We start from the raw sequence: 18,945 nt of genomic DNA, 5'->3' as shown, positions 1-18,945 counted from the left end.
TGCTGGTGACACTGTCTGTGATTTATGTAGAATTCAAAGCACACTTAACCAGCATGACTACCACAGCATTCTGCAGCGATACGCCATCCCATCTGGTTTGGGCTTAGTGGGACTATCATTTGTTTTTCAACAGGACAATGACCCAACACACCTCCAGGCTGTGTAAGGGCTGTTTTACCAAGAAGGAGAGTGATGGAGTGCTGCATCAGATTACCTGGCCTCCACAATCCCCCGACCTCAATGGTTTGGGATGAGTCGGACCGCAGAGTGAAGGAAAAGCAGCCAACAAGTGCTCAGCATATGTGGGAACTCCTTCAATACTGTTGTAAAAGCATTCCAGGTGAAGCTGGTTGAGAGAATGCCAAGAGTGTGCAAAGCTGTCATGAAGGCAAAGGGTGGCTATTTGAAGTATAAAATATATAATATATGTTGATTTGTTTAACACTTTTTTGGTTACTACATGATCCCATTATTCATAGTTTTGATGTTTTCACCATTATTCTACAATGTCAAAAATCGTAAAAATAAAGAAAAACCCTTGAATGAGTAGGTGTGTCCAAACGTTTGACTGGCATTGTGTGTGTGTATATATACAGTTGAAGTCGGAAGTTTACATACACTTAGGTTGGAGTCATTAAAACTTGTTTTTCAACCACTCAACACATTTCTTGTTAACAAACTATAGTTTTGGCAAGTCGGTTAGTGCATGACACAAGTAATTTTTCCTACAATTGTTTACAGATAGATTATTTCACTTATAATTCACTGTATCACAATTCCAGTGGGTCAGAAGTTTACATACACTAAGTTGACTGTGCCTTTAAACAGCTTGGAAAATTCCAGAAAATTATGTCATGGCTTTAGAAGCTTCTGATAGGCTAATTGACATCATTTGAGTCAATTGGAGGTGTACCTGTAGATGTATTTCAAGGCCTACCTTCAAACTCAGTGCCTCTTTGCTTGACATCATGGGAAAATCAAAAGAAATCAGCCAAGACCATGGGAACACGCAGTTGTCATACCGCTCAGGAAGGAGACGCGTTCTGTCTCCTAGAGATGAACGTACTTTGGTGCGAAAAGTGCAAATCAATCCCAGAACAACAGCAAAGGACCTTGTGAAGATGCTGGAGGAAACGGGTACAAAATTATCTATATCCACAGTAAAACGAGTCCTACATCGACATAACCTGAAAGGCCGCTCAGCAAGGAAGAAGCCACTGCTCCAAAACCGGCATAAAAAAGCCAGACTACGGTTTTGCACATGGGGACAAAGATTATACTTTTTGGAGAAATGTCCTCTGGTCTGATGAAACAAACCTATAACTGTTTGGCCATAATGACCATCGTTATGTTTTCAGGAAAAGGGGGAAGGCTTGCAAGCCGAAGAACACCATCCCAACCGTGAAGCACGGGAGTGGCAGCATCATGCTGTGGGGGTGTTTTGCTGCAGGAGGGACTGGTGCACTTCATGGCATCATGAGGAAGGAAAATTATGTGGATATATTGAAGCAACATGTCATGACATCAGTCAGGAAGTTAAAGCTTGATCGCAAATGGGTCTTCCAAATGGACAATGACCCCAAGCATACTTCCAAAGTTGTGGCAAAATGGCTTAAGGACAACAAAGTCAAGGTATTGGAGTGGCCATCACAAAGCCCTGACCTCAATCTTATAGAAAATTTGTGGGCAGAACTGAAAAAGCGTGTGCGAGCAAGGAGGCCTACAAACCTGACTCCGTTACACCATCTCACTATCAAATACTAATTGAGTGTATGTAAACTTCTGACCCACTGGGAATGTGATGAAAGAAATAAAGGCTTAAATAAATCATTCTCTCTACTATTATTCTGACATTTCACATTCTTAAAATAAAGTGGTGATCCTAACTGACCTAAAACAGGGGATTTTTACCAGGATTAAATGTCAGGAATTGTGAAAAACTGAGTTTAAATGTATTTGGCTAAGGTGTATGTAAACTTCCGACTTCAACTGTATATACAGTGGGGAGAACAAGTATTTGATACACTGCCGATTTTGCAGGTTTTCCTACTTACAAAGCATGTAGAGGTCTGTAGTTTTTATCATAGGTACACTTCAACTGTCCAGAAAATCACATTGTATGATTTTTAAGTAATTAATTTGCATTTTATTGCATGACATAAGTATTTGATCACCTACCAACCAGTAAGAATTCCGGCTCTCACAGACCTGTTAGTTTTTCTTTAAGAAGCCCTCCTGTTCTCCACACATTACCTGTATTAACTGCACCTGTTTGAACTCGTTACCTGTATAAAAGACACCTGTCCACACACTCAATCAAACAGACTCCAACCTCTCTACAATGGCCAAAACCAGAGAGCTGTGTAAGGACATCAGGGATAAAATTGTAGACCTGCACAAGGCTGGGATGGGCTACAGGACAATAGGCAAGCAGCTTGGTGAGAAGGCAACAACTGTTGGCGCAATTATTAGAAAATAGAAGAAGTTCAAGAAGACGGTCAATCACCCTCGGTCTGGGGCTCCATGCAAGATCTCACCTCGTGGGGCATCAATGATCATGAGGAAGGTGAGGGATCAGCCCAGAACTACACGGCAGGACCTGGTCAATGACCTGAAGAGAGCTGGGACCACAGTCTCAAAGAAAACCATTAGTAACACACTACGCCGTCATGGATTAAAATCCTGCAGTGCACGCAAGGTCCCCCTGCTCAAGCCAGCGCATGTCCAGGCCCGTCTGAAGTTTGCCAATGACCATCTGGATGATCCAGAGGAGGAATGGGAGAAGGTCATGTGGTCTGATGAGACAAAAATAGAGCTTTTTGGTCTAAACTCCACTCGCCGTGTTTGGAGGAAGAAGAAGGATGAGTACAACCCCAAGAACACCATCCCAACCGTGAAGCATGGAGGTGGAAACATCATTCTTTGGGGATGCTTTTCTGCAAAGGGGACAGGACGACTGCACCGTTTTGAGGGAAGGATGGATGGGGCCATGTACCGGCCATGTATCTTGGCCAACAACCTCCTTCCCTCAGTAAGGGCATTGCAGATGGGTCGTGGCTGGGTCTTCCAGCATGACAACGACCCGAAACACACAGCCAGGGCAACTAAGGAGTGGCTCCGTAAGAAGCATCTCAAGGTCCTGGAGTGGCCTAGCCAGTCTCCAGACCTGAACCCAATAGAAAATCTTTGGAGGGAGCTGAAAGTCCGTATTGCCCAGCGACAGCCCCGAAACCTGAAGGATCTGGAGATGGTCTGTATGGAGGAGTGGGCCAAAATCCCTGCTGCAGTGTGTGCAAACCTGGTCAAGACCTACAGGAAACTTATAATCTATGTAATTGCAAACAAAGGTTTCTGTACCAAATATTAAGTTCTGCTTTTCTGATGTATCAAATACTTATGTCATGCAATAAAATGCAAATTAATTACTTAAAAATCATACATTGTGATTTTCTGGATTTTTGTTTTAGATTCGGTCTCTCACAGTTGGAGTGTACCTTTGATAAAAATTACAGACCTCTGCATGCTTTGTAAGTAGGTATAACCTGCAAAATCGGCAGTGTATCAAATGCTTGTTCTCCCCACTGTATACAGTGGGGGGAAAAAGTATTTAGTCAGCCACCAATTGTGCAAGTTCTCCCACTTAAAAAGATGAGAGAGGCCTGTAATTTTCATCATAGGTACACGTCAACTATGACAGACAAAATGAGATTTTTTTTCTTCAGAAAATCACATTGTATGATTTTTTATGAATTTATTTGCAAATTATGGTGGAAAATAAGTATTTGGTCAATAACAAAAGTTTCTCAATACTTTGTTATATACCCTTTGTTGGCAATGACACAGGTCAAACGTTTTCTGTAAGTCTTCACAAGGTTTTCACACACTGTTGCTGGTATTTTGGCCCATTCCTCCATGCAGATCTCCTCTAGAGCAGTGATGTTTTGGGGCTGTCGCTGGGCAACACAGACTTTCAACTCCCTCCAAAGATTTTCTATGGGGTTGAGATCTGGAGACTGGCTAGGCCACTCCAGGACCTTGAAATGCTTCTTACGAAGCCACTCCTTCGTTGCCCGGGCGGTGTGTTTGGGATCATCGTCATGCTGAAAGACCCAGCCACGTTTCATCTTCAATGCCCTTGCTGATGGAAGGAGGTTTTCACTCAAAATCTCACGATACATGGCCCCATTCATTCTTTCCTTTACACGGATGAGTCGTCCTGGTCCCTTTGCAGCCCCAAAGCATGATGTTTCCACCCCCATGCTTCACAGTAGGTATGGTGTTCTTTGGATGCAACTCAGCATTCTTTGTCCTCCAAACAAGACGAGTTGAGTTTTTACCAAAAAGTTCTATTTTGGTTTCATCTGACCATATGACATTCTCCCAATCCTCTTCTGGATCATCCAAATGCACTCTAGCAAACTTCAGACGGGCCTGGACATGTACTGGCTTAAGCAGGGGGACACGTCTGGCACTGCAGGATTTGAGTCCCTGGCGGCGTAGTGTGTTACTGATGGTAGGCTTTGTTACTTTGGTCCCAGCTCTCTGCAGGTCATTCACAAGGTCCCCCCGTGTGGTTCTGTGATTTTTGCTCACCGTTCTTGTGATCATTTTGACCCCACGGGGTGAGATCTTGCGTGGAGCCCCAGATCGAGGGAGATTATCAGTGGTCTTGTATGTCTTCCATTTCCTAATAATTGCTCCCACAGTTGATTTCTTCAAACCAAGCTGCTTACCTATTGCAGATTCAGTCTTCCCAGCCTGGTGCAGGTCTACAATTTTGTTTCTGGTGTCCTTTGACAGCTCTTTGGTCTTGGCCATAGTGGAGTTTGGAGTGTGACTGTTTGAGGTTGTGGACAGGTGTCTTTTATACTGATAACAAGTTCAAACAGGTGCCATTAATACAGGTAACGAGTGGAGGACAGAGGAGCCTCTTAAAGAAGAAGTTACAGGTCTGTGAGAGCCAGAAATCTTGCTTGTTTGTAGGTGACCAAATACTTATTTTCCACCATAATTTGCAAATAAATTCATAAAAAATCCTACAATGTGATTTTCTGGCATTTTTTTTCTCAATTTGTCTGTCATAGTTGACGTGTACCTATGATGAAAATTACAGGCCTCTCATCTTTTTAAGTGGGAGAACTTGCACAATTGGTGGCTGACTAAATACCTTTTCCCCCCACTGTATATACAGTGAGGGAAAAAAGTATTTGATCACCTGCTGATTTTGTACGTTTGCCCACTGACAAAGAAATGATCAGTCTATAATTGTAATGGTAGGTTTATTTGAACAGTGAGAGACAGAATAACAACAACAAAATCCACAAAAACGCATGTCAAAAATGTTATAAATTGATTTGCATTTGAATGAGGGAAATAAGTATTTGACCCCCTCTCAATCAGAAAGATTTCTGGCTCCCAGGTGTCTTTTATACAGGTAACGAGCTGAGATTAGGAGCACACTCTTAAAGGGATTGCTCCTAATCTCAGTTTGTTACCTGTATAAAAGACACCTGTCCACAGAAGCAATCAATCAATCAGATTCCAAACACTCCACCATGGCCAAGACCAAAGAGCTCTCCAAGGATGTCAGGGACAAGATTGTAGACCTACACAAGGCTGGAAAGGGCTACAAGACCATCGCCAAGCAGCTTGGTGAGAAGGTGACAACAGTTGGTGCGATTATTCGCAAATGGAAGAAACACAAAATAACTCAGTCAGTCTCCCTCGGCCTGGGGCTCCATGCAGGATCTCACCTCGTGGAGTTGCAATGATCATGAGAACGGTGAAAAATCAGCCCAGAACTACACAGGAGTATCTTGTCAATGATCTCAAGGCAGCTGGGACCATAGTCACCAAGAAAACAATTGGTAACACACTACGCTGTGAAGGACTGAAATCCTGCAGCGCCCGCAAGGTCCCCCTGCTCAAGAAAGCACATATACAGGCCCATCTGAAGTTTACCAATGAACATCTGAATGATTCAGAGGAGAACTGGGTGAAAGTGTTGTGGTCAGATGAGACCAAAATCGAGCTCTTTGGCATCAACTCAACTCACCGTGTTTGGAGGAGGAGGAATGCTGCCTATGAAGAACACCATCCCCACCGTCAAACATGGAGGTGGAAACATTATGCTTTGGGGGTGTTTTTCTGCTAAGGGGACAGATCAACTTCACCGCATCAAAGGGACGATGGACGGGGCCATGTACCGTCAAATCTTGGGTGAGAACCTCCTTCCTCAGCCAGGGCATTGAAAATTGGTCGTGGATGGGTATTCCAGCATGACAATGACCCAAAACACACGGCCAAGGCAACAAAGGAGTGGCTCAAGAAGAAGCACATTAAGGTCCTGGAGTGGCCTAGCCAGTCTCCAGACCTTAATCCCATAGAAAATCTGTGGAGGGAGCTGAAGGTTCGACTTGCCAAACGTCAGGCTCGAAACCTTAATGACTTGGAGAAGATCTGCAAAGAGGAGTGGGACAAAATCCCTCCTGAGATGTGTTTAAACCTGGTGGCCAACTACAAGAAATGTCTGACCTCTGTGATTGCCAACAAGGGTTTTGCCACCAAGTACTAAGTCATGTTTTGCAGAGGGGTCAAATACTTTTTTCCCTCATTAAAATGCAAATCATTTTATAAATTTTTTGACATGTGTTATTCTGGATTTTTTTTATGTTATTCTGTCTCTCACTGTTCAAATAAACCTACCATTAAAATTATAGGCTGATCATGTTTTGTCAGTGGGCAAACGTACAAAATATATGTGCATTCGGAAAGTATTCAGACCCCTTCACTTTTTCCACATTTTGTTACGTTACAGCCTTATACTAAAATGTATTTAATTGTTTTTTTCCCCTCATCAATCTACACACAATACCCCATAATGACAAAGCAAAAACAGGTTTGCTAATTTATAAACTATTCACCCCCCCAAAGTAAATACTATGTAGAGCCACCTTTTGCAGCAGTTACAGCTGCAAGTCTCTTGGGGTATGTCTCTATAAGCTTGGCACATCTAGCCACTGGGATTTTTGCCCATTATTCAAGGCAAAACTGCTCCAGCTCCTTCAAGTTGGATGGGTTCCGCTGGTGTACAGCAATCTTTAAGTCATACCACAGATTCTCAATTGGATTGAGGTCTGGGCTTTGACTAGGCCATTCCAAGACATTTAAATGTTTCCCCTTAAACCACTCAAGTGTTGCTTTAGCAGTATGCTTAGGGTCATTGTCCTGCTGGAAGGTGAGCCTCCGTCCCAGTCTCAAATCTCGAAGACTGAAACAGGTTTCCCTCAAGAATTTCCCGTTATTTAGCGTCATCCATCATTCCTTCAGTTCTGACCAGTTTCCCAGTCCCTGCCGATGAAAAACATTGTGGTGTTCTCGGGGTGATGAGAGGTGTTGGGTTTGCGCCAGACATAGCGTTTTCCTTGATGGACAAAAAGCTAAATTTTAGTCTCATCTGACCAGAGTACCTTCTTCCAAATGTTTGGGGAGTCTCCCACATGGCTTTTGGCGATCACCAAACGTGTTTGCTTATTTCTTTCTTTAAGCAATGGCTTTTTTCTTGTCACTCTTCCGTAAAGCCCAGCTCTGTGGAGTGTACGGCTTAAAGTGGTCCCATGGACAGATACTCCAATCTCCGCTGTGGAGCTTTGCAGCTCCTTCAGGGTTATCTTTGGTCTCTTTGTTGTTTCTCTGATTAATGCCCTCCTTGCCTGGTCTGTGAGTTTTGGTGGGCGGCCCTCTCTTGGCAGGTTTGTTGTGGTGCCATATTATTTCCATTTTTTTATATTGGATTTAATGGTGCTCCGTGGGATGTTCAAAGTTTCAGATATTTTTTTATAACCCAACCCTGATCTGTACTTCTCCACAACTTTGTCCCTGACCTGTTTGGAGAGCTTCTTGGTCTTCATGGTGCCGCTTGCTTGGTGGTGCCCCTTGTTTAGTGGTGTTGCAGAATCTGGGGCCTTTCAGAACAGGTGTATATATACTGAGATCAAGTGACAGATCATGTGACACTTAGATTGCACACAGGTGTACTTTATTTAACTAATTATTTGACTTCTGAAGGTAATTGGTTGCACCAGATCTTATTTAGGGGCTTCATAGCAAAGGGGGTGAATACATATGCACGCACCACTTTTCCGTTATTTATTTTTTAGAATGTTTTGAAACAAGTTATGTTTTTCATTTCACTTCACCAATTTGGACTATTTTGTGTATGTCCATTACATGAAATCCAAATAAAAATCAATTTAAATTACAGGTTATAATGCAACAAAATAATAGGAAATAGGAAAAACGCCAAGGGGGATGAATACTTTTGCAAGGCACTGTAAGCATTAAGATAAATGGAACAGGCTGGTTCTTCTGGGATTCAATATATTTCATTTTCCCCCTGATTTATTATGTGGAGAGAAGGTGATGAAAACTACTGCTGTTCTTCCCCAGACCCTCTCTCCACCATCTCTCCTCCCTCTCTCCCCCTTCTATTCCTCTTTCTCTCACTTTCTCCTCCCTGGTAATTAGACTCCCTCGTTCCTCCCTCTCATTTCCCTCTTCTCCTTCCTTCTCTCCTCCCCATTTCCTCCCTCTCTCCCCTCTAATTGCTCTCTCCTCCCTCTTTTCCCTCTCCCTCTTTTCTCCCCGGTCTCATTTCTCTCTCCTCCTTCTTTGCTCCCTCTCTTCCCTCTGTAGGTTGATTTGTTGGTACTCAGGACATCTGTCCTCTCTGCCGCAGAGACTACCTTCCTGTTCAATAAATCACACAGTCTTTCTAGCCCTCACAAAGGAACTGCTCATTTGATATAATGTTCTGTTTGATAAAAGTAATTGCAGCAACTGAATCAGCTGGAGGAGAGGAGGATGGGGAGGATAGGAGGAAGAGGATTTTGTGTGTGTGTGTGTGATTGTGTGTGCGTGCACACATGGACAGACATCTGTCTTCTCATGATGAACAGGGGCTGGCCAGGTGTTAATGATGCTGGGTCAGGGGTCAGGGAGCAGAGCAATGTGATGCCCCATTAACTGTAAATAGATCTGCCATAGATCACATCTGACTGAGCGGAGGAGTTGATCATTTTGGACCATCTGTATGTCCACATGATAGCATGGAGAAGAGTATACTGTATACTGAATAGATCAGACACGATCACGTGTCTATTTCTCAACAATAATATGACTGTAATCCTCTAATCTCTACAGTGTTTCAACAGAGAGTTGACCTGTCCTTTGTGTTGTTCCTGTGTTTGTCCACCCTGGTGTGATCATCATCATATGCTGCATGTTCATCTGTAACCCAGTCACACTACCTTGCTGGGCTCTGCTCTTTCCCAGTGCTGGGCTCTGTTTAAACATGCATCAACATTCCACTACCGTCCCCACTCTCCGGTTCAGTGCACACATTGTTGCTCTAGCCCTGCACGAACACATCTGATTCAACCACTCAACTCATCTTCTAGCCCTTTAATCATGTGTGCTTGTGTAGGGCTGGAATAAAACTGTTTTGAGAAACTCTGACCCCCCCCCCCCCCCAGGTTTGGCTGCAGCAGGCAGAAAGCAGGAGGTGGGTTCTGGCTTGTCTTAAAGGGGAAACCAGTGTGTAACTGGGCTCTCAGATATGTGCTCTGTTCACAGTAGCATCATGGCCTAGTTTACACACATTCATCAAAGTTGCTGTTTAAAAGACTGTTTCCTTTCTAGTGTTACATTGCTAGTACACTGGGAATACACCATGTGAGTGTTTTGGTGTGTGTATGACGTTGACCATCCTACTGATTAGCGTATAGATCATGACAGCTACAAAAGGGGGTTTCATTTGTGGGTTTTGCCTGGTGCATTTACTCACACAAGGCTGTTCTGCCAGTTATGCAAATTATGAATTAATTTACATTATGTTGGAATGAGGAAATGGTTCTAGTCCGCAGAGCATCAGAGCAGCTGTGGTGTCCCACTATTCACAGTAGTACACAGTCTGGCAGACACACCATATGTGTGTGTGTGTGAGTGTGAATGTGTGTGTGTTGCTCTCAGTGTAGTTCATCAGCAATGTTCAGTTGATTACCCATTTATATATCTAATCTCTCTCTCTTTCTCTCCCTTGCTCTCTTTCCCCCTCTCTCTGACTCTCTTTCCTTCTCTCTTTCCCTCTCTGCCTCTCCATCTCTATATCCCTCTCTTACTTAGTCAAGTGCGAGTGTTTTGGGGGGGGGGGGGGGGGGGGTAGCTTGTTCCACCATTGGGGAGCCAGGACAGAGACAAGCTTGGACTGGGCTGAGCGGGAGCCTGACCTTTCTAGTCATGACATTTTGTCAGGTCTCGAGGAGAGAGAGAAGAGCCCTGGGTTTACTCCCTCAGACTACTGGAGTGGCAGTGCAAGATCACACTACTGCAGAGTACTGAACATTACTGTACATGTCACAATGTCAGAGCGACAGAGAGAGGCTTAAGTAGTTTACACACTATCAGGCTGACCTGATCCGTTATGGTCTAGCCCTGAGTTGTGTCCCAAATGACACCCTATTCCCTATGTAGTGCAGTATAAAGGGAATAGGGTGCCATTTGGGATGCAACCCTGGTCTTGTCCTGTTGTGCTGTTCTGTTATCACTGTGACTTGGTGTAGGCACACAGGGTGCAGACACAATCATCAACCAATCTGTGAGACTTGCTGATCTTTGAGCGATTCGTCTAATTCTTTTCCAGACGGTTTGCTGCTGCATGGCTGCTGTACTCATTCTCTGCTGCACCAATGGAAGAACTGAAAGTCCACCAGCTTTTATTTTTTATTTAGGATGACATGGAAACCAAAACAACACAGTAGCATGTGCTGTCTGCTTATGCTGGTGTACTCTGATGCTGGATACAGCAGAATAGCATGGGCCTTCACAATGGGATGCCTCTTAGTATGGAGCAGCTGTGTATCTATGAACCTGTTTTGTCATCTTATATTATTGATCTTGGTGTAATGCAAGGACATTCCTCCTCTTTCTCCTTACCTCTGTTCATTCTCAACAACAGCTGAAAATAGAAAATCACTTCTATAATTTTTTTACCCGATTTACTGTCCACTGTTTAGACTGGAAACCTACTGAAGATTACGTCTCTAGTCCAACCTACTGCCATCACCATGGTGACCAAGAGTCTCTCTCTGGTTCGTCATCCTGTCAAGATGCAGTCAGGCGAAAGGAACTGATCAGGATGTTAAGTGTAACAGAGATTAATGGTCAGGAGGTTAATACACATAGGGGTAGAGACTGAGTCTGAGAGGGGAGATGGAGAGAGGGAGAGGTTGTAGTGAGAGAAAATGAGTGGTACTGTAGAGTTAAATTGAAATGTGTATAATTTCTGTCACTGCCCATACGGAATGTGGTTGTTGTTGTTTTTCGCGTAGCATATTATGTTAAGCTAAGCTACCATCCGTACTAACACTGAGCCTATATCTATATGTAGCCTGTTGCTTCTAGAAATCCTTAACAGATACTATATTCTTAGATGGTGGAGGAGGTACATTGTTATGTGTAACCAGACAGTATGTTTCCAATATACATTCTGCTCATTCTTAGTGCCGCTACTCACACAGAGACATCTGGCGCCTGGGTGATTGTGGGACCTAATCAAGAATCTGATTTGAAGATGGATTTTAAACCAGAAAGAGATTGTAAATGAAAGTGTTATTCTTCTAATATAAACAATGGCACTGCTATGCATACTAAACATTTCAAGTTAAAAAGTCGTTATTTTTTTCTGTCTTTCATCCAACCAGCAGATCGTGATCATTTGAAGATACCCCATCACATTTTGGACTGTGCAAGTTGTTATTTTCATCTTCAAGGTTTTGTTGATGATTATACTCCCTGTGTCCTCGTTCTCTCCTCTCTGCTCTCTCCTCTCTGTTCTCTCCTCTCTGTTCTCTCCTCTCTGCTCTCCTCTCTGCTCTCTCCTCTCTCCTCTCTGTTCTCTCCTCTCTCCTCTCTGTTCTCTCCTCTCTGCTCTCTCCTCTCTGTTCTCTCCTCTCTGCTCTCTCCTCTCTGCTCTCTCCTCTCTGTTCTCTCCTCTCTGCTGTCCTCTCTGCTCTCTCCTCTCTCCTCTCTCCTCTCTGCTCTCTCCTCTGTTCTCTCCTCTCTGCTCTCTCCTCTCTGCTCTCTCCTCTCTGCTCTCTCCTCTCTGCTCTCTCCTCTCTGTTCTCTCCTCTCTGCTGTCCTCTCTGCTCTCTCCTCTCTGCTCTCTCCTCTCTACTCTCTGCTCTCTCCTCTCTGTTCTCTCCTCTCTGCTCTCTCCTCTCTGTTCTCTCCTCTCTCCTCTCTGTTCTCTCCCCTCTCTGTTCTCCCCTCTCTGCTCTCTCCTCTCTGTTCTCTCCTCTCTGCTGTCCTCTCTCCTCTCTCCTCTCTGTTCTCTGTTCTCTACTCTCTGCTCTCTGCTCTCTCCTCTCTGTTCTCTCCTCTCTGCTCTCTCCTCTCTGCTCTCTGTTCTCTCCTCTCTGTTCTCTCCTCTCTGCTCTCTCCTCTCTGTTCTCTCCTCTCTGCTCTCTCCTCTCTGCTCTCTCCTCTCTGTTCTCTGCTCTCTGCTCTCTCCTCTCTGTTCTCTCCTCTCTGCTGTCCTCTCTCCTCTCTGTTCTCTGTTCTCTACTCTCTGCTCTCTGCTCTCTCCTCTCTGTTCTCTCCTCTCTGCTCTCTCCTCTCTGCTCTCTGTTCTCTCCTCTCTGTTCTCTCCTCTCTGCTGTCCTCTCTGCTCTCTCCTCTCTGTTCTCTCCTCTCTGCTCTCTCCTCTCTGTTCTCTGCTCTCTGCTCTCTCCTCTCTGTTCTCTCCTCTCTGCTGTCCTCTCTGCTCTCTCCTCTCTGTTCTCTCCTCTCTGCTCTCTCCTCTCTGCTCTCTCCTCTCTGCTCTCTGCTCTCTGTTCTCTCCTCTCTGTTCTCTCCTCTCTGCTGTCCTCTCTGCTCTCTCCTCTCTGTTCTCTCCTCTCTGCTCTCTCCTCTCTGTTCTCTCCTCTCTGTTCTCTCCTCTCTGCTGTCCTCTCTGCTCTCTCCTCTCTGTTCTCTCCTCTCTCCTCTCTGCTCTCTACTCTCTGCTCTCTCCTCTCTGTTCTCTCCTCTCTGCTGTCCTCTCTGCTCTCTCCTCTCTGCTGTCCTCTCTGTTCTCTCCTCTCTGTTCTCTCCTCTCTGTTCTCTCCTCTCTGCTCTCTCCTCTCTGATCTCTCCTCTCTGTTCTCTCCTCTCTGCTGTCCTCTCTGCGCTCTCCTCTCTGAGGCCTCTCTGTTCTCTCCTCTCTGCTCTCTCCTCTCTGCTCTCTCCTCTCTGCTCTCTCCTTTCGGTTCTCTCCTCTCTGCTCTCTCCTCTCTGCTGTCCTCTCACTGGCTTCTAGGAGCGCCCTAATTCCTTTTTTATGTCCCAAATGGCACCCACAGGGCTCTGGTCAAACGTAGTGCACTATATAGGGAATAGGGTGATATTTTGGACACCTCCCTGGAGTTTAGAATGCAGACATTCAGCTCTACTGCTGTACAGTACATCTTGTTAGCGCTCCTTGCCTCATACTGTACCTAGGTTTCTGAATCTGCTGAGTCTTTGATAACCCTCGTTCTTCTTACATATAGTTTAAACAAACTCTCAAGCTAAATGTGTACAAGGATACGTGTTTACATTTTATGTAATTGAGTTCTTAGCATTGATTATGCTGTAGCATGGTTGAGCCAGTTGAAGTGGTTAAAGTGGTGTGTATAATGGCTGGTATAATTACTCTAACAGCCTGACTGGCTGTGTGAGAGAGAAGCTGAAAGCTTCTAAGGCTGCTTTTAGACAGGCATCCCAATTCTGATATTTTTTCCACTAATTGTTCTTTTGACCAATCACATCAGATCTTTTTCAGAGCTGATCTGATTGGTCAAAATACCAATTAGTGAAAAAAATATCAGAATTAGGCTGTCTGTCTAAACGCAGCCTAAGTGGCTAATTTGTGTCCATGTCTACATCCCAAATGTCACTCTATTCCCTATTTAGTGCACTACTTTTGACCAGAGACTTTTGACCAGAGCACTAAATAGGGAATAGGGGGACGTATCCCATGTCTTCATCTATACCTCTCCTCCTCTCCTCTCTGAGTACAATGGCTGCAGATTACTAGGATGTGAAACTGTAATTAGTCTGCTGCTTGCTGTCTGTGAATGGAGGGATGCAGTGATGAATGGACAGGGGGATGGAGAGGTAGGAGAGAGAGATTAGGTTCAGCCCAGACTGCAGGGCTCTTTGTCTCTCCTCTATGTCTCTCTATACCATGGCCTGCCAATGCATGGCCTGCCAATGCATTTGCAGTAAAAATGTTGAGTTTGTTTGCTCAACCCACAATGTAATGGAGAAGCTAGTTCTTAGTCAGAATCCTGGTTCTCTGGTGTAGATGAGAAAGTAAACAAACATGATTGATCTGGTCCTGTTTTTCATAATACCTCAGACATTATTCTAACTTCAACTGCACACAGTCTGCTCTGAAAATCCATTCCTCTCATTAAAAAGGACGTTTTTGTCAAGATGTTAAATTCCACAGGAATACTTTCCCTGGGCCCTTCACTCTAGTACCAGACAGGTATTCTCACACTAAGCTCACTAAGTCATTGGTGCCTTTTATAACAGAACAATTACTACTGGATCTGAGTTCTACCAAAATAGAATGAGGGGTAAATAAATGGAAAGGAATATTCACTTTAGACAAAGCAGAGTAGAGAGGGGAGGGATGAGGAGGGGAGGGAGGAGGAGAAATGAGGAGAGGAGGGAGGAGGAGAGGAGGGAGGAGGAGAGGAGGGATGAGGAGAGGAGGGATGAGGAGAGGAGGGAGGAGAGATGAGGAGAGGAGGGATGAGGAGAGGAGGGAGGAGAGATGAGGAGAGGAGGGGAGAGGAGAGGAGGGATGAGGAGAGGAGGGAGGGAGGAGCAGAGGAGAGAGGAGGAGAGGAGGAGAGGAGGGATGAGGAGGAGAGGAGGGATGAGGAGAGGAGGGGAGAGGAGGGAGGAGGAGAGGAGGGAGGAGGGAGGAGGAGAGGGAAGGCAGAGGAGAGGAGGGAGGAGGGAGGAGGAGAGGGAAGGCAGAGGAGAGGAGAGAGGAGGAGAGGAGACGAGAGAGAAGAGAAGAGAAGAGGGCAGAGACAGGAGATGGTGGTGTAGGAATAGTAGAGGAAAGGAGAGAGGACCCGTGCAGTCTGTTGGACCCAGGTAGTCTGTTCAATGTGCAACAGTGTGAACACGGTCTATATTTAGCAAGGGGTTGTTACTGTAAGCTGTCTGAACAGCTTGGCCATTGAACCACATCAGATTGCTTATTACCCTCCCTCTCTCTCTCACACTCTTTCTCTTTCACACTCTTTCGCGTTCTCTCTCTTTCACTAGATCTGCTATTAGTTCTTGCCTTATTTCTTGCAGGCTCTGTCCTGTCAGTCCCAGTGATGTTACCTGGAGAGTTTCTGACCCTATTTTCTGCATTTCCGCCTCCATGCCCACCAGTCAAGATGCAGCCTCTGTACCGTGTGTTCTCTGTATGTACCACACACTACTAGAGGTGGCCAATGAATTGCCTGTTGAGCTTCAACAATATAAATATTGATTGTTGGGTGATCGGTATGCCCCTTCTCCTCCACTTTCTAACCAACAAGGGATTTTACATTACAACTCCAATACCCTTTGTATTTCAGAGCCTTTTATGATACAATCACAGTCTCTTAGAGGAAAAGGCCTCTCTCTTACTGAACTGGCAATCATGCCTGTTAATCTCATACCCCCTCTCTCTTGTCTCTCCCCCTCCATCCCTTCCCTCCCCTCCCCCTCACCCCTCCCTCTCCCTCTCCTCTCCAGCTGGTGGGGGGTGAGTTTGACCTGGAGCAGAACTTCATCATAGCGGCAGCGGAGAGCCTTGGCTGTATGGTAGAGCTGTTGGAGCACTGTGATGTGACCTGCCAGGCTGAGGTGTGGTCCATGTTCACAGCCATCCTCAGGAAGAGTGTCCGTAACCTCCAGAACAGCACTGAGGTGGGCCTCATAGAGCAGGTGCTGCTGAAGATGAGCTCCGTTGACGACATGATCGCAGGTAAAGGAACATACGCAAGCAAGTATGTACGCAAGCACACGCAAGCAGGCACACACACACACACACGCACACTGAAAACATAGTCCGTAGAGCTTGTTCCATGGCCAGGTGCCTACAGTAAGCCTGCAGTACAGTACCCACTGCAGAGTGCTGGGTGGATGGATGTGGATTAAGTTAATATTTTAAGCATATTGAAATTCCTCTGGCTTAAAGGATAGGAAAGATTGAAAAGAGAAAATGTCATTAGTCACAGTGTGTTTTATAATGAGACTGAATGGCAGTTTAGAGGAAAATTACATTTCAGAGGGAAAACTAATGGAATGGCACTTTTCAACTATTTTTAATTATATTGTGAAATATGAGGGCATGTTTCTATTGTGGATTTTTTACAGTAAATAATGAACCCCTATCTGCCAATGAGGAAATTGAAGTACCAAGTCAACACTAATGTGTGTGTGTGTGTGTAGACCTGCTGGTGGATATGTTAGGAGTGCTGGCCAGCTACAGCATCACAGTGAAGGAGCTCAAACTGCTGTTCAGTATGCTGAGGGGAGACCGAGGACTCTGGGTAAGTTGTAGGAGTAGAGGACACTGGGTAAGTAATGGGAGGAGAAGGAGAGGTTACAAGTTGGGGTTTAGAATCACCTGTTGTATGGGATGAACATGGCTCATATATTCTCTCCATCTCTTCCCTCATCTCTTCTTTCACTCTTCCCTAATCTCTTCCCTCATCTCTTCTTTCTTCCCTTTATGTCCCTTCATGTCTCCTCTCTGTCTCTTCCCTCCATCTCTTTGCTCTCTTCTCCCTCCGTCTTTCCTCCACCTCTCCTCCTTTTATATCTCTCCCCTCCCTCCTCCTTCCCCTTTCTCCCCCCTCTTCCCCTTTCTCCTCCCTCTATCTCTTCTCTCCATCTCGTCTCCTCTCTCCTACAAACATTTCTCCTCTTCAGCCGAGGCATGCAGTGAAGCTGCTGTCTGTTCTGAACCAGATGCCTCAGAGACACGGTCCAGACACTTTCTTCAACTTCCCCGGACGCAGTGCTGCGGTAAGGCTTTACACTCTGGGCTGGGCTAGCCTGTGATGTGGACATTCCCTCTTATTATACACCAAAAAAAAGAAAACGTTTTGTTTGTGTGGAGAGCTGAAAAAAGTTATGCATAAACTGTAGGTATCTGTCACTGTTCTATAATATGGTGAATTGGCTGTTTGGAATTGTAATGGTAATTGATTATGTACCTAGCAGCTACCTTGCTCTATTCTGATTGGTCAGATGTTAATTAATTGTTGGACAAGAACAGCAAGCAGTTGAGTTGATGCATGGCTGTAGATGTGGTCAGTTCATTATAAAGGGTGCGTTCCTCTGCCCAGGCGTTGCTGATGCATGCCAGATCTTAAAACCCCTGGATAGGTATTCTACGTATCAGCTAACCACATCATATGTTATTGCAATGTGGTGCCCGACAGCAAGTCGATGACGTGGTACGCAACCATTGGTTGATGCATGCGATGTCTTAGCAGGGGAACACCTCCTAAATCTGCAAAAAAGTAATTAATCTCCATCCAGTGTTTGCCTTCATAGAGCGTCATCCATCCACCATCTAAAGAACCATCAGACGACTGCAGTATGTTTGTTACTTTATTCGGTTTAGAGATGACTCTTCCTCTGAAGTCTATGATAAGTATCTCTCTCTCTCTCGCTCTCTCCCCTTTCTTGTCTCTCTCTCTCCCCTTTCTTCTCTCTCTCTCTCTCTCTCTCTCTCTCTCTCTCTCTCTCTCTCTGTCTTGCTCTCTCCCCTTTCTTCTCTCTCTCTCCCCTTTCTTCTCTCTCTCTCTCTCGCTCTCTCTCTCTCTCTCTTTCTCACTCTCTCCCCTTTCTTCTCTCTCTCTCTCTCTTTCTCACTCTCTCCCCTTTCTTCTCTCTCTCTCTCTCTCTCTCTCTCTCTCTCTCTCTCTCTCTCTCTCTGTCTCGCTCTCTCCCCTTTCTTCTCTCTTTCTCGCTCTCTCCCCCCTCTCTCTCTCTCTTTCTCTTTCTCTCTGCCCTTTCTTCTCTCTCTCTCCTCTCTCTCTCTTTATCCCCCCTCTCTCTCCTCTCTCTCTCTCTCTCTCTCTCTCTTCCCTCTCTCCTCTCTCTCGCTCTCTCCCCTTTCTTCTCTCTCTCTCCCCTCTCTCTCGCTCTCGCTCTCGCTCTCTCCCCTTTCTTCTCTCTCTCTCCCCCCTCTCTCCAGGCCATAGCGCTGCCTCCCATTGCTAAGTGGCCTTACCAGAACGGTTTCACTCTCAACACCTGGTTCAGAATGGACCCTCTAAACAACATCAATGTAGACAAAGACAAACCATATCTCTACTGGTGAGTAGTACTCATACTGTATAAACCATATCTCTACTGGTGAGTAGTACACATACTGTATAAACCATATCTCCACTGGTGAGTAGGACACATACTGTATAAACCATAACTGGTGAGTAGGACACATACTGTATAAACCATATCTCTACTGGTGAGTAGGACACATACTGTATAAACCATATCTCTATGGTGAGTAGTACACATACTGTATAAACCATATCTCTACTGGTGAGTAGTACACATACTGTATAAACCATAACTGGTGAGTAGGACACATACTGTATAAACCATATCTCTACTGGTGAGTAGGACACATACTGTATAAACCATATCTCTATGGTGAGTAGTACACATACTGTATAAACCATATCTCTACTGGTGAGTAGTACACATACTGTATAAACCATATCTCCACTGGTGAGTAGGACACATACTGTTTAAACCATATCTCCACTGGTGAGCTTATAAACCATGTCTTTACTGATGAATACACACGAAGCACATAAACACAACTGCAGATGATCAGTATCATTTGCA

At 45.0% G+C, this 18,945-nt stretch overlaps 1 protein-coding gene across 2 annotated transcripts in view; it reads left to right on the top strand.

Annotated features, from left to right (window-relative positions):
- The window catches only part of LOC311101415 (neurobeachin-like), a gene marked incomplete at both ends in the record, with an annotated part of 295,001 nt that overhangs the window by 59,720 nt on the left and 216,336 nt on the right, over positions 1-18,945 (top strand). For both annotated transcript variants that reach the window (XM_084142549.1, XM_084142550.1), the window contains 4 exons: positions 15,829-16,060; positions 16,528-16,628; positions 17,011-17,106; positions 18,287-18,408. In XM_084142549.1, coding sequence (XP_083998675.1) covers positions 15,829-16,060; positions 16,528-16,628; positions 17,011-17,106; positions 18,287-18,408 — 551 coding nt within the window. The remainder of the gene's footprint in view (positions 1-15,828; positions 16,061-16,527; positions 16,629-17,010; positions 17,107-18,286; positions 18,409-18,945) is intronic.

The sequence above is a fragment of the Coregonus lavaretus genome, assembly GCF_964263955.1.
Source record: "Coregonus lavaretus genome assembly, chromosome: 26".
In the NCBI taxonomy this organism is placed as follows: Eukaryota; Metazoa; Chordata; class Actinopteri; order Salmoniformes; family Salmonidae; genus Coregonus; species Coregonus lavaretus.
Note: the sequence above shows the minus strand (reverse complement) of the source record. Positions and strands in the feature narration are given on the sequence as shown.